This window comes from Antrostomus carolinensis, unplaced genomic scaffold (assembly GCF_000700745.2).
Source record: "Antrostomus carolinensis isolate BGI_N321 unplaced genomic scaffold, ASM70074v2 scaffold11818, whole genome shotgun sequence".
In the NCBI taxonomy this organism is placed as follows: domain Eukaryota; kingdom Metazoa; phylum Chordata; class Aves; order Caprimulgiformes; family Caprimulgidae; genus Antrostomus; species Antrostomus carolinensis.
The window spans coordinates 26,056-40,153 of NW_010335027.1; the positions used below are offsets into that span (position 1 = coordinate 26,056).

The 14,098-nt window shown below is 45.1% G+C and overlaps 1 protein-coding gene across 1 annotated transcript in view; it reads left to right on the forward strand.

The window, feature by feature from the left end:
• The window catches only part of CEP170B (centrosomal protein 170B), a 54,737-nt gene that overhangs the window by 25,300 nt on the left and 15,339 nt on the right, over window positions 1-14,098 (forward strand). Inside the window, 6 exon segments of the mRNA XM_029086592.1 lie at window positions 2,578-2,679; window positions 3,819-4,295; window positions 7,630-8,393; window positions 10,422-10,623; window positions 10,812-10,893; window positions 12,398-14,098. The exon segment at window positions 12,398-14,098 is cut by the window's right edge and continues 68 nt beyond it. Coding sequence (XP_028942425.1) covers window positions 2,578-2,679; window positions 3,819-4,295; window positions 7,630-8,393; window positions 10,422-10,623; window positions 10,812-10,893; window positions 12,398-14,098 — 3,328 coding nt within the window.

The following is a 14,098-nucleotide window of genomic DNA, read 5'->3' on the forward strand; positions in this document are numbered from 1 at the left end:
CAACAGAGAAGTCTGACCAATGTTGACATGTTCCCCTAGCTGCCTTTTCCTCCCTGTAGCAGAAAAGTTCCTGGAGGACAAAGGCAGTAGCTCCTATGTCCATTATGCAGGTTGGGCACAGATCTTGGGGCTGGACCAGCTTCTAGGAAGAAGTCTGTCCTGCAGGATAGATGTGAGCTCTCACTTCTGCACCTTTGGAAACAAAATTTTATTGGAACAGATAACTAGAATCTTCTAGACTAGGAGGCCTTTGGGATCCTGTGAGGGGCTGGGATATGCTGGAGAGATGAGCTGTAATGAGGCAACTCCTTGCAAGGTGCAAGCAGTACCAGCACCCATGCTTGGGAGTGTTGCTGCTTACACAAGTCAAGTGTGAGATGGTCTTTGCATTTCATTTGTAGGGTAGTATGCTCAGGATTTGTTCCACAAGCAACTTGAAATAAACTACTGATGAGCTTTTGGAATTTATCATGTTAATCTGCAACAAGTATCCAGAAATTTCATGTGTTTCTTCAGGGCTGAGTCCCTGACTGTGCCCCATCGACCTATAGGCATGAGTTATCCCAGACATAGCTGGCTGTTGTTAATGGATTTGTCCATCACTCAAAGTCTTGTTCTCCTTCTCCTGGTCCTGACTGGCTCTTAGCCATCAACACTAAGATCAATACTGCACTTCAGAGGGTGATAATCCGTTGCAGTGTGTGCCCAAAAGAAGTGCCTGACATTGGTAGAACAGATCCTGTGTGGTTGGGGTGGTGGTCTAGTTGTCAAGTCATGGCATGAAGAGAGGGTGGTAGGTTTCTGCTTGGCTGTGTGACAGAAGGTCTCAGCCTAGCAGAGACCAAACCCTACATTTGGGCACCTCTATCATTGACAAGCTTGTGAATAGGATTTTTTTTTTTCCTTTCCCCTCTCCCTTGAGTGCTTTACCCATCCTCAGTTATGAAACGTATTGCTTGGCAATTCCAATTTATTCATGGTGGGAAATGCTTCCTCCTTTGAACTTTCAAAGGCCACCTACATAATGGGAACACAGATTATCTTCTACGTACTCTGGGCAGAAAGGAGAGTAATACTTCCAACCTCTTTTGATCCTCAGTGTGAAGGGAGGCAGCGTGGTTAATTTTGAAACATGAAGATCTCTTGAAAAGGGCCTGTGGGCTGCATCTGTAAAGCACAGTTTTGGTCTGTGGACTGTCAGTGTATGAGCTTGTGTATCTCTGGAACTATTCTAGGAAAAAAAAATCTGAAGTAGTCACCATTGGGTCTGTGTAGCTTTAGAAACAGCAGCATAAAATCAGCCTTCTTTTTTTTCTTCAAATTATTTAATTCCCCTTCCTCTCCTGACTTCCCTTATGCTAATGACTACTTTCTGTCATGTCTCTATTAAAGCAGGGAATGCAGAATTGCAGGGCTGTTTGAGGGCTGCGTTACACAGAGCAGCGCGTGGTTCTAAAACCACAAGCCGAGCAAGCAGCAGCTGGCAGCAGAAGCCCGGCTACGGCTCTGTACTGGAGCCAGGGTTTAAGACGTGGCTGGTAAAGCGTGTGCTGGTGGCTGTTCCAGATAGAGGCAGAAGCAGCTAACAAAGCTGGAGCTTAACCTCAGCCCCTGACCTATCCTTGTGTCTCTATCACCTCTAGATAAAAGAACAAAAGCTACTTTATTTGCTTCTCTTATACTATTATAAAAACATAATAATAATAACTATACCCCAGGTAAGTTGAGGTGTATTCTTTTTACTTGTTGCATAAACAGAAGCAGCCCAAGGCACTGCCAAAACACCATCTTGTTTTGTGGGAGATAAAATGAGAAGCAGCTCCTTTGGGTACCAGTTGTTGCAATGAAGCCCTGATCTTTCAGCGAGTCCTCTTTGAGCAGAGAAAGTGATAAAAGTCTGACTCTTCTAGGGGAACCTTCTCCATGAGAAAAAACTCTGTCCTGCAGTGACTCTGGAATCCATTTGATTTACTTAAGGCTTTTGAAAGCAAAAGTTTATTTCTTCTTTATGTATGTGGAAGGAGATGGTTTTACCATTTTCCCTCAATTTGTAATGCTTCAAGAATTTCCTGTTGTGGAATGTGTGTCACTTAGAGTGGGAGTGCTGAATAATTGGAAAAAATCCCTAGCCTCACAACATCCGAGTACATGGGGGGCAAGAAGGAGCAGACCTAAAGTCTTCCCAGTTAAGATCAGGACAAAAGTCTGATATTCACCTGTATTGCAGGTGAGTTGCAGACAATTTTGTGGTTGGCGTTTTGCAGCCTATCCTGCCAAAGATCTTCCACTTTCTGTGAATAATAAGGCTAGAGAGGGAGGAAAGCCAGTATTTGGGAAATGCAGCTATGAAGACAGCGAAGGAAGGTGGAGTCAGCATCTTACAGCAGAATGCAGAAAAATAAAAAAGGAGTGGAGAGTCATTATTATGTATAATTTTCTGTTGTTATAACTACAATGTAACAGGTATGTGATCTCATCTGGCCCTGCTCTTTTTCCGTTTTTGACATGTAGTTGACTTCTGTGAACCTGGTAAATTGATATTTTCTGTGTAAAATTATTTGCTTATCCTCTTCCTAGACACCAATACTTATCGCACCCCTCTTTATGGGCAACCCTCCTGGTGGGGGGAAGATGATGCGAATAACAAGGAGGACAGAAGGCAAGAGGAACATTACTCAGGTAATGGAGGTGATGTGGAGTGAGTGAAGATGCAGGGGGACAAAATTGTTGCACATTTTTGATCTTTACCATGTGAAGCCTTTAATTACCTTTATTTTTGTACTTTTCTTAGCACTTTCCATTTACACATTGTGTAGATTGCTACCAATGAAACCAGAATAAGGGAAAACTAAAATGTTTCCCTGAAAATGTTTGAACATTGGCAATGGCAGTTGTGGAATAATTCAGTATGTATGAGAAAGGCCTCGCTATGCTTGTTTTAGACCTAGTTAAACAGCAGTATGGCACCTGTGATCGTATGCAGCTCACCTGAATAAACCATCCGCTGTGTCTCCCAGGAGTTTTGTATCTAAGAGGCACTTTAATTGCTGATGCATTGACTAGATTTGATTGATGTGGAAGCAATCTGTTTCTCACCTCATCATCCCTGGAAGCCATTTAGTTGTACTGCTCCTGTTGTTGTGAATCTGTATGCATGGAAGATGCATCTTTTTTTACTTGGGCAGTAAACCTGGTGTTTCTGTCAAGCATGTGCTTTACTGCACCAAGAAGTTTTTTATTTTGATGCACGTGCATTGTATCTCTTCTCTAGCAGAGAGGGGTCGTAATTAGCAACCCTCCTAAGAGGTTAAATAAAATGAGTGACCCTCTAGCCAAGAAGTGTGGGTACTGCTGAAAAAATATGGTTTTGTCCTTGGTTATGTTACAGTGTTAGGTGTTGATCCAGCAAAAACATGCCTGTGGTTAGCTTTGCACACTCAGGCTTTTCCTTTGAGCTGTAGAAAGTTGAATAGGTGTGCATGTAAGTGAATCCAGCAAAGTGAAACAGGGTATCTTCCTTCCACATCAGCCCAGGCTTATAGAAACCTTAAAATGCCACCAACCTCATAGGTTCTGTCAAAATATACAACAGTGTGTGTGCTTAGCTCTCTCTTTGGGGAGCAATGGAAGGAAGGACAAATGGAATATAACAGATGTTGGTCAGACCACAGAAGTGCAGTAAGCTCTGATGTCAGTGATGAGACCAGAGTACAAAGCTATTTAAAACAGAACTTGTTTGGGTTTTTTTAATTCAATTCAGCTAATGTTTGTGATTTTTTTTCTTGCTTTTCCTCCCTCCCACCCCCCTTTTTTTGTAGAAAGATCAAAAGAGATAGCCCAGCATGAAGAGGAACTGAATGGTAATATTTCTGCTTATAGAGATGCCCAAGAACAGTCTGTATTTGCCTTCCGGAGAGAACCAAGTTACTTTGAGATTCCAACTAAAGAATTTCAGCAGCCTTCCAAATCTCCAGAAACACAGGTCCATGAGATCCCAACAAAGGACGTTGATGCTGTGGTAGCCCCCGTTGTACAGAGTCATGCCTCCTTCACCATTGAATTTGATGATGGTACCCCTGGTAAAATAAAGATAAAAGACCATGTAACTAAATTTTCACTCAGACAAAGAAGACCATATAGTAAGGAACCAGCTCATACAGAAGTAATGTCTGCAGAGAGCAAAGTGGCTGACTGGCTTGTCCAGAATGACCCAAGCTTGATGAGACGGCAGTCTCCAGGAGACGATGTGTACAGTACAAAGAGTGACCTGCCGGTTCATGTGAGGACGCTTAAAGGTGAGTGAATGTCTTGTCATGTGGACATGGTTCTCTGTTGGCTGTGCAAATGCAGTATAATAAAGGGGGAAAACCCTTCTCCTGTCAGGGAGAACTGGACTTAATTATCTCTGCTCCAAATTTGCAAGACGAAGAATATTTCTTTAATGACTGTTCATGGTTTTGAATCCGACTAGCAGGCTCTTCACCTGGCCCTGAAGTCATGTGTGATGCTCACCTGGAGACACTCCAGTCTGGTTCCTCTACATCTATAACGCCAGTTCAGCAGTAACAGTGATTGAAAAAAGGATTTTGAATTTTAAATATCTAAAATAATTTCCATGTGGTCAGGCAGGCTGGTAAACAGAGGTGTTTCAGTAGATTTTCTTCTCTTGGCTTCTAGCTGAAGGAATGACTTTTTTTTTTTTTAGCTGTAGTCCAGAAAAGGCAAAGTGTGATGGCTGTAATGACCAGAGATCAATTCTATCACCAAGTTCCTAACATGGAACTTGGTGATGGAATTGAGATATGCATGATTACCAATAGAGGAAATTGATGTGCTGGTAGAAGAAGGTTTCTTCTCTTAAACTTCTCTGAAATCCTACTGTGTTCAAAACCTGAAGTTTTTGTGGACCTGTTAAGTTTGTCACCATGAGGAATTCTTATGAATTTTCAAAGGTCTGAAGTGTAGTTTGGAGCCCAGTTCTTAGTGCAGCTGATGGGACTCTCATATATTTAGTGAGATTTGGGCTTGCTTGTTTGTCTCTCTTGGGCCATGCACTGAACAACTAGGAGGAGACCACCGATTCATGCGTTCTCCTCGCCTTGCAGGCCTCTGGAAAAGCTGTTGTTTTGAACTGCAGCTTTAACTGATGAAGTCATATTGAAGTTTACAAGACCTAATTGGTGCTTGAGGTGCTTCTTAAAAGAGAGCAATGCTGTGTTTTCCCTTAAAGGAGTATTTGCTTGGTCCTTGTTGGAAAAAACCTCCTCATAATATGAAGAGTTTTACCTATTACACCTCCAGATTGCTGTTTTGTGTACAGTTTTTTGAGAAGCTCCCATAGTCAAAAAGGTCTCACATATCCAGCCCTGGGCTTTGTCATGGCATGGAAATTGAACTGTTTGCTTGTCTTTGCATGTTTCTAGTTCTTCCCAATAAGGGACAGTGTTGAAATGCCTTGCCTGATTATTTAAGCTCTTATTTTCAGTCTCCTGTGACTGTGTGATAGAGGGGTTTGGGGCTTGGGATGGTGTGGGGGTTTTTTGTTGTTGTTGTTATTGTGCTATTGGATTTTGTTGAACAGGGATAGAAACGTGCTTCAGTAGTTTTGCTCTTTCTTCTTGGAGAAAACTAGAGAGTTAGGCAGCTGCTGCTCAGCCTGAGATTTTTCTGAGCAATGCACATGAATACTAGACTGACTGCACTTGCCTCTTTACAGTCCATAAGGGATGGAAAGAAACTGAGGTAATTTAATGCATAATTTGCATATCAAGAAATCAACTCTTTGGACATTTGATTAAAACATACAGTGTTGGTGGCCTGAGGAGTTTATCCACCTCTACTTTGGCAGAGGACAGGGTGTCATTTATCTGCGATAGCTGTGTAGCATGTTCTTCTGGCAGGGCTAATTTTGAAGATGTCTTGGAGGCTACTGCTGGCTGCCTACCAGGTTTGGGTCTTCAGGATCAAAGACGCCCACCATCAGGGTTCATTGCTAACATTTGTTCACTTTCAGGAACAGTGTGGTGAATGTAAAGCCTGGTATCAAGACTAGAGAGTTCAGGCCTTAGCAGCTTGAGGGGATGTGCATGGTGGTCTGCTGGGGCATCCGTGGGCACAGTGGGTGTTTTTACATGTGTCCTCAATGTTTTGCATTCATCAGAGTTCTTAGTCAAGACCCTTTAATTTAAGAACTTTCCCTTCCAAGGACAAAGCTTATCAGCCCTCAGGGCACAATGCGAAGTTTTCTGGCTTCCTTTGTGAGAGTGGTAAGAAACTCTTCAGAGGACTGACTCCTGGGATGAATGGATCTTGTATTAAATTCATATCTTTCACAGTTAACTCGAGGTAATACATGGTCTTCACCCATGTGTCTGGAGAACTTGCAAAGTAGGTTTGAGCAGTTTTCTTTTCAAACACGTGGTATTTTAGCCAGTATATCTTGCTGCATATTACCATGTAGAGCGCAGAGACCTCTTTCCCCGTTCTCCCGATGACAGGTTCCTGGTCGTTGACTGAATCGTGTTGTGTGCCTTCACACCCGTTTCCTTCTCCAAAAAAAGGTTTGTTTTTTGTTTTACTTTTAACTTTTTGTTTTACTTTAACTTTCTTTCTGAGGGTCCTGAACTAAGGTGCTTGAGGGACAGGCATCGCTGATACATAGAGAAGGTTGTAAAGATGGTTGTCGCTAACATAAATGAAAATAATTATATACTTACTTTAAGCTCAGTGAACTCTAAGTAATGATTTAACCTTTGCTTGGCTGGTGATAGAATGTGTAACTCATGGGGATGTCATGATATGATTCTTCACTGTGAGGGTGGTCAGACACTGGAACAGGTTGCCCAAGGAAGTTGTAGATGCCCCCTCCCTGGAAGTGTTCAAGGCCAGGCTGGATGAGGCTTTGAGCAACCTGGTCTAGTGGGGGGTGTCCCTGCTGATGGCAGGGGCGTTGGAACTGGATGATCTTTAAGGTCCCTTCCAACCCAAACCATTCTATGATTCTATGATTCTTAAATCTTCAGGAAAAGTAAAGAATCCTGCAAAACGGCTTTTCTGTTAGCCTCTGGTGTATTTCCCCCTTGTAGGGTGGGTAACATGGGTGCTCAGAGGTGCATGCACTCGTAACGCACTGATCCTGGTCTTTCATTGTGGGGATTTGGTTTCATGGGATGCAGGGTGCGGGTTTATTTATTGCTCCTGCAGAGATATTTCTGCTCAGTAACAGAGAGAACCTAATGAGGTGATCTTGGACTACGATAGCTGGGCAGAATGACAAAATAATGTCATCATTTCTATTTAAATGTAAAAAAAAAAGAAACAAAACAGTAGGTATCTGTAGCAATCAGTATTACCAAATCAGAAACCCTTGGGGTTGAAATGATGTCTTGAATTGTTTTTTAATAATGTGATAGCCAACTAGTTCTGAAAAGTGGGGTGAGGAGACAGCTGCCTTCTCTTTTATTTCCTCTGATGGGATGCAATCCCTGTACCACAGCAGATGTCTTTGGAGTTGTCTAATCCTATAGGATATTTTTCTTTTAACTGAAATAATAAGTTTCGACTGGGAGGTAACGACAGGGCCACAGAAAGTGAGAACGTGAAAGTCAAATCTACATACCTTGTTTCCAGGCAATAGGCACGAGGACGGGACGCAGAGCGACTCTGAAGACCCCGTGGCGCCCAAGGCAGAGAAAGAGACAACGACGGGCAGCGAACGTGCAGCGGAGCAAACCAGGCTGCAGCGCCAGCTGAGGCGTGATCCCCACGAGATGCTGCACAACAAGCAGGCCTTCGTCATCGAGTTCTTCGAGGACACCCCGCGGAAGAAGCGGTCACAGTCCTTCACGCACAGCGCTCACTCCTCCCAGAGTGACACCGATCCGGGGCTGAAGAACAAGGTTGAAAAGCGCAAGAATGTGTTGCCGGCAGAGAAGATGGGAAATGCGGTACCACCGCCCCACCCCGGAGCCCAGACAAGCAAACCCAATAACAGCTCCTCTGGGACCCAAAGAACTGGCTCCTTCAAGAGGGAGAAGACAGAGGATCGGATCAACTCTTCATCCTCTTCTGCTTCCAGAGCATCAGCTAAAACCTACGGGAGCGTTGGGAGGAAGTCTAAAATGGCTCAGGATTTTATGGCTGAGTACTTGCGAGAGACTGCTCAGTCTGGGAAACCAAGTGCTGAGAAACCAGCACCTCTGCCCGTGCCGGTAGCTCCACGCGTAGTTATATCGTCAGAACCAGAGGTTGCCTCTGCTCCACCTCCAGAGGTAAAGTCTGCCCAGGGCAGGAGGAACGATGAGGAAGACAGCATAAGTGAGACGGGCACATACACTATTGAGACGGAGTCACAGGATAAAGAGGTGGAGGAAGCACGAAAAATGATAGATCAGGTAAATAAATGCTGCTTTTCTGTGCTTGACCAGTTAGCTAAGGGCTGAAGGGCTTCTGCACCTTTTGCTGAAGGGCCTAACTTCATTAGCTGTTGCTGTGAAGGACTACTCCCTTTTGAACTGGGTGCAGCAGGGGTTTATGGTTAGGGGTGGAAAATCATCCTGCATGATCCGTGTTAAGGATAGGCCTCCAAAAACATGAGAGGCTGGTCTTAAAAAAAAACCCCAACAAAACAACAAAATTACAAACAAACAAAACCCCACAGAGTGCAAGAAGGCAAGGTAAGCCCACAGCAAAGAGCTACCTTGCCTCCAGAATGGGATTTGGATGCAGAAGTGCATGAGTGGGTTTGCCATCTGTTTAGAGGGAAGGCAACATCAGAATAAAGATGGGGCTGATCCTGCTGGGAGCAGCTCTGCTCTCTAGGACTGCTCCCAAGCCTCTGCCTCCGCATTGCATCACCCTCTGCCCGCTATTACAAAGACAGGAGCTGCAGCCCATCACTGACACGGCATCCCATGGTAGGCCAAAGGAAGTGCAGGCCAAGGGCTGGTGCTGTTGTTCCTTCACAGGCCTTGGTGGTAGGTGGTTCTGTGTTTGGTTGTGCTTGGTTAGAAAAGGAGTTCTTGCTGGCAAGGCAAGTGGCAGCTAGTTGAGATAGTGAAGGGTGTGGTGCAGGGCAGAGGCAATCCTAGATGGATCTATATTTGTTTGGATTTTGCAAAGTGAATGATAGCCTAAAAACAAAAGCCCGGAGATGAGGGAGAGGCTTAAAAAAACCCCACCCAACTAAGCAACCGCAGGGCAAACCAAACTTTGTCAGATTTTTCAGGTTTAACTTTCATCTGCGGTCTGTTAGGAAAACAAAACTGCCAAGTTGCCATGAAGATTTAGTGAAGTGTAGGCAGGAGGATGGCGAGGTTTAAAGGACACCTTAATTGAACCCAACTTTAGAGCTTTGTGTACTGTGAGCCCATATCTAGCTTCCCTCTTTTGTTTATTTAATACATTTGTTCCTTATATCTTGTTTGGAATGTGATCGGAAGCTTTCAGGGCAGGGTGTTTAAGCCACAGCAAGGCCCTGGTCCTTGGTTAATTCTTCTGGTGGGGAAATGTGATGAAAAATGCCCCAAAATTACAATTATTTCTGGGGAGTAGTCTTGGCAGCCACGTGACTCGGGCAGGCAAGCTGGCCAAGTTCTGCTTCTGACTCTACTATAGATGGTGCAGTGCAGACCTGCCAATTAGGAAACAACTAATAACTGGGCCTCAGTGTTTCTGTCCAGGAAGAAAGATGATATGAATTCTGGACTTGCTGAGGTTTTGAGGTAACTCTGCTTTTTATTCCCCCACCACTGCACACCTACTTTTTTTCTTACTAGAAGTGAGAGTGGAGATGTTTATGGCTGTCTCTGCCCAGCCTAAGTACCATCCATGGTGGCATCTTTCTCTGAACTACTTGTAGTCAGGGAAGAGGAACAAGCCCTTCTGGGACATGGATCTTGGTCACCCCCCTAGGAATGCCTGTTTATCTCTAGAATCTGGCCAGCTAGCTCAAACACTCACCTGTCTCTCAGGTGCATCCTTTCCCAGGTCCTCATGTGGCACTGCAAGGCTGCTTTGCTCAGCCCACTCACTGCTACAGAAAGACCTTGGAGATGGAGCTTTCCCAGCTTTTCTAATTCTCCATGAATTAGCTGGTAAATAGCTTTCCTGACACTCATCCTAAATTTCTGAGGGCTCAAAAGGGAATCCTTTTCAGTGAAAGTTACTATTGTTAAAGGCAACACACCGAAATAATGAGAGAAAAGGTGGGAGTGAGTGGGATTCTATGAATAAGGGTATTTAAAGCTGCTACTGTGGAGTAGAGAAGAAAATTAGTTACTTTGTATGGAAGTGTTGGCAAGTGTTTCTCGCCCTTGGGGATCATAGTTTGTGTGTGCCTAATGCTTTGTGGATTTGGATTTTGGGATAATATTTTCTTGTTTTCTTGTTTTTTAATCTTTCCTATACAAACACCTTCTCAGGTTTTTGGTGTTTTTGAGTCGCCTGAATTTTCCAGAATCTCTTCAGCCTTTAGACCAATAATTAAAGGTGAAAAAGACGACTCCAGTTCTCATCAGCATCTAATCAGTGAAAATGGCACTAGTCAGAAGTCACCCTTGCTCCAGGCATTTGCCTCAAAAGCTGTGAGTGGCCCTCAGGCTGATGCGCAGGTATGAGCAGTCCAGGTAGATTTGCTGGGACGGTGGAAGTGAAGATGGGTTTTCTGTCTGGATGGAAATGTGATGCATAGATTGATTTCCATTTTGAGAGGACTGAGTGATGTGTGTATGAGAGGAGAGATTTTGTGGCTAGGATTTGATTTACAAACCCTCTTTCTGACACTGCTTTCCCCATCTTGTTGTAGATGTCTGCAGCATCTCAAGGGAGTCAGAAGTGGGTGTCTAGGTGGGCAAGCCTTGCGGACAGTTACTCTGACTCTGGAGCTGTCTCTGGGCAGGGTGATGGAGGTGCAGGTAAGTCTCATCTTGACATTACTGTTTGAAGGTAGCTGACTCTAAGCCAGCATGATATGAAAAGCAGGAATTAAGGGCTTCTGTGCATCTGACTGGCTTATTTTCTGTTTTAGCTAATGTGTTTGGGGATGGGAAGGACAGAGTGAATCGTTCCCAGTGGAATAAAGATAGGGAGAGCCTCTGGTTTGCATTTCAGAGTCATCCAAGAAGTTCTTGAATGTTATGTTTGACATGACTAAAGGGCACTTGGGAAGGAGAGAGATTGTAAGGGCCTTGAGTGTTAACTAGCCCCGAGTAGTGATTCTTTAGACTGCCTTATGATGCCAGATGAAAGCCTTTTGCAAGGCTGCCTTGGACTTAATTGCTGTCTTGCTCTTTTTTGGTGTGCTTCTCCTGTGTCTGGCTGTGCTGAGAATTTTAGGCTGTTTTGGGGTTTGCTGTTGGGTGGCAGGTTTGAAGTATGGAGATTAGCATAGAAAACTGGAGGGGAGAAGGGGAGCGGGAAGAGCTCAGGCTCCCATCATAGCTGACAAGACAGCTTGGTCCTGTTGGCATGTGAGAAAGGGAGAACCACACTTGGTTGGTTTTTGTAAATGTTTTTGCCCTTTTTTGGGTGGAAATATTTGTCATTACCTTCATGCCATCAACAGCAATAGATAGACTCAGTGAAAATTAGAAGAAACCTGTGTTTTGGAGGTCACTGATACTGTTTTCACACTGTGAGAACCTGACTCCCAGAGTGTTTGAAATATTACCATAGTCAAATAACCAGTTACCCTGGTATTTGAAGGTGGTATCAGATAGAAAGTCCTGGCCAGCGGCATGGGAGAAATAAGAGCGCTCTTTCTATGAAGTGTGTCCATACTGATAAGCCCACCCACACTGGGATGGTGAGCTCTAATTCAGAGCTTCTTCATTGTTACAGGGTCTTTCTCTGAAACTTTGCTGCAGGATATAATTATATGAGAACTTGTACTGTGAAAATGCTGTCTATTTAGTCAAATGGGCTATGTTGTGTAGAATGGCACTTAAAACACTGCATCACTGCAATGGTTTGTCTGTCAGCTTTTTATCTTTTCTCCTCCTTCCCATGACCTGATTTATGGTAGGTTGATGTCAGCAATGCTGTTAGCCTCTAAACAGATGTGCTTGTGCTGAGAGGTAGATTATGTGAGAATGAATCTGAAATCCTACCTTGACAGAAGGAAAGTGTTGAGCAGTCTGATCCAGCAAAGAAATTAAGTACATTTTTACCTTTAAGTGTCTCTGTTGGTAAACCCGAGAGACCAAGCAGGAGCAAGGCCCTATTGGTGTTCATATTATGTAAAAGCTCTAATTCTAAGCCCGTGTCTTGTTAGTGCTTTTGTGGACTTGCATTTGCAGGATCAAGCTATTCCTAAATTAAAAAAAAAAAGAAAAAAAAAGAAAAAAGTGGTAAAGTTGTACAACAGTTAATTCTTGCTCATTTAACTCTTCTCAGAAAGCAGTGTAGCCCCAAAACCTGGGGAACCGGAAAATGCTGTGCCCTCGAGAACAAGGCGCCTTCTTCCCCAACTCCCACCAAGTGATAAATCAGACAGCCCCACGCCCACTGTCCTGGTCTGCCAGGAGTCCTACTCCGAGGTTAGCAAGAGAACCATCGTGAAGGACCACTGCGTGGAAGCCTATGGCGATCCCAGCAGCCGCCTCTTCATCCAAGAAGACTTGGATCCAGATAGCCTCAGCGATGCCAGCAGATCTGATGATGGCTTCAGCATGGAAAAAGGCAAGAAATATAGAGAGAACAATAAAATGCTAGAGCAGATGGGGGAAGACACAAAATCTGAGAGCCGGCAGCCAGGAGCCTCCCGAGTCTCAAATGTGAGAGCTGCAAGTGAGCCAGTTTCTACTTCCTTCTACATTGGTGATGACAGCAGTGATGTGGGGATTCCCTCCAAGTTCTCTCTGAGCGTGTCCCATGCTCGAACAGTCAAAGATGGCAAGGATCAAGAGTTTTCCTTCAAGTCTGCTGGCACACCAGTTCCTGGAAAGCCACCGGTCAAAGATGTTAGTGCTTACATTAATGCAGCAGGAAAAGTGGTTATTTCCCTTCAGAGTCTTCCTCAAGATCAGGAAAATGCATCAGGAAAGGAAACATCATCTTTTGTTAGACAGGAAAGTTTTACCAAAGATAAATCAAGCAGCGGTGTTCCTCAAAATAAACTCCCCCATATTTCAAGTCACCCTCTGCTGAAAGATTTAGAGGCCGTTCGGTCAACCCGTATGGACTTTGGTCAGGAGACTCATCTTCTCCTTAAGGACACTGAAACTGCCTTGGCAGCACTGGAAGCTAAATTACTTGGTCAAAGCCAACAGCTGGAGCCCTCAGAAACTGCTGGTCAGCTGGAGGACTCCTTGTCAGGGGACTCAGACGTGGACACTGCCAGCACAGTCAGCTTGGTGAGTGGCAAAAACGTCCCGATGAGTGCCCCGAAACGCAAAGCGGTTGTGAGCTTGCAGAAGGAGAAATCTTCCTCCACACCATCCATCCAGGACCAGGGCGGGCAGCCGAGCGCTCGGGATAGGCTGACGGAGAAGCGGAAAACACAAGCACCGGAGGCATCAAACCGCGCAGAGGCCACCAAACGCTTCCAGATGAAGCGGAGCGCTGGGGCTCGAGGGTCACTTGACTTCACAGATGACGAGAGAAGCTCGAGCCTGCCCTACTTGCCAGTCCCTGATGGGGTTGTGTCTGACCATGAGCATTCGGTAACCCGGCCAGTTCCCAGAAGGAAACCTTTTACTCAGGCTGCCAAGGAGGACCAAAGCAAAACAACCTCAAACGTGCAGAAGATCCAGCAAGTTCTCACCCGCTCCAACAGTTTATCCACCCCAAGGCCCACGAGGGCCTCGAAGCTGCGTCGCGCCCGGCTGGGAGATGCTTCGGACAATGAGTGCATCGATACTGAGAAAACAGCCTCCAACCCTGAATCCGCTGCTCCGAGCTCCAAGCAGTCCACAGAGACGAAGAAGCTCTCCCGGCTGGACATCCTTGCCATGCCAAGGAAACGGGCAGGATCCTTTACAGTGCCCAGCGACTCCGAGACGGCGCAGTCGAGGACGGGGTTCTCGGGCCGCAGCGTGGAGTCCTGTCGGAAGACGGGTGTTTCGGACGTTAGAGCCGCGGCGAGGAAAATGGCAGGTGC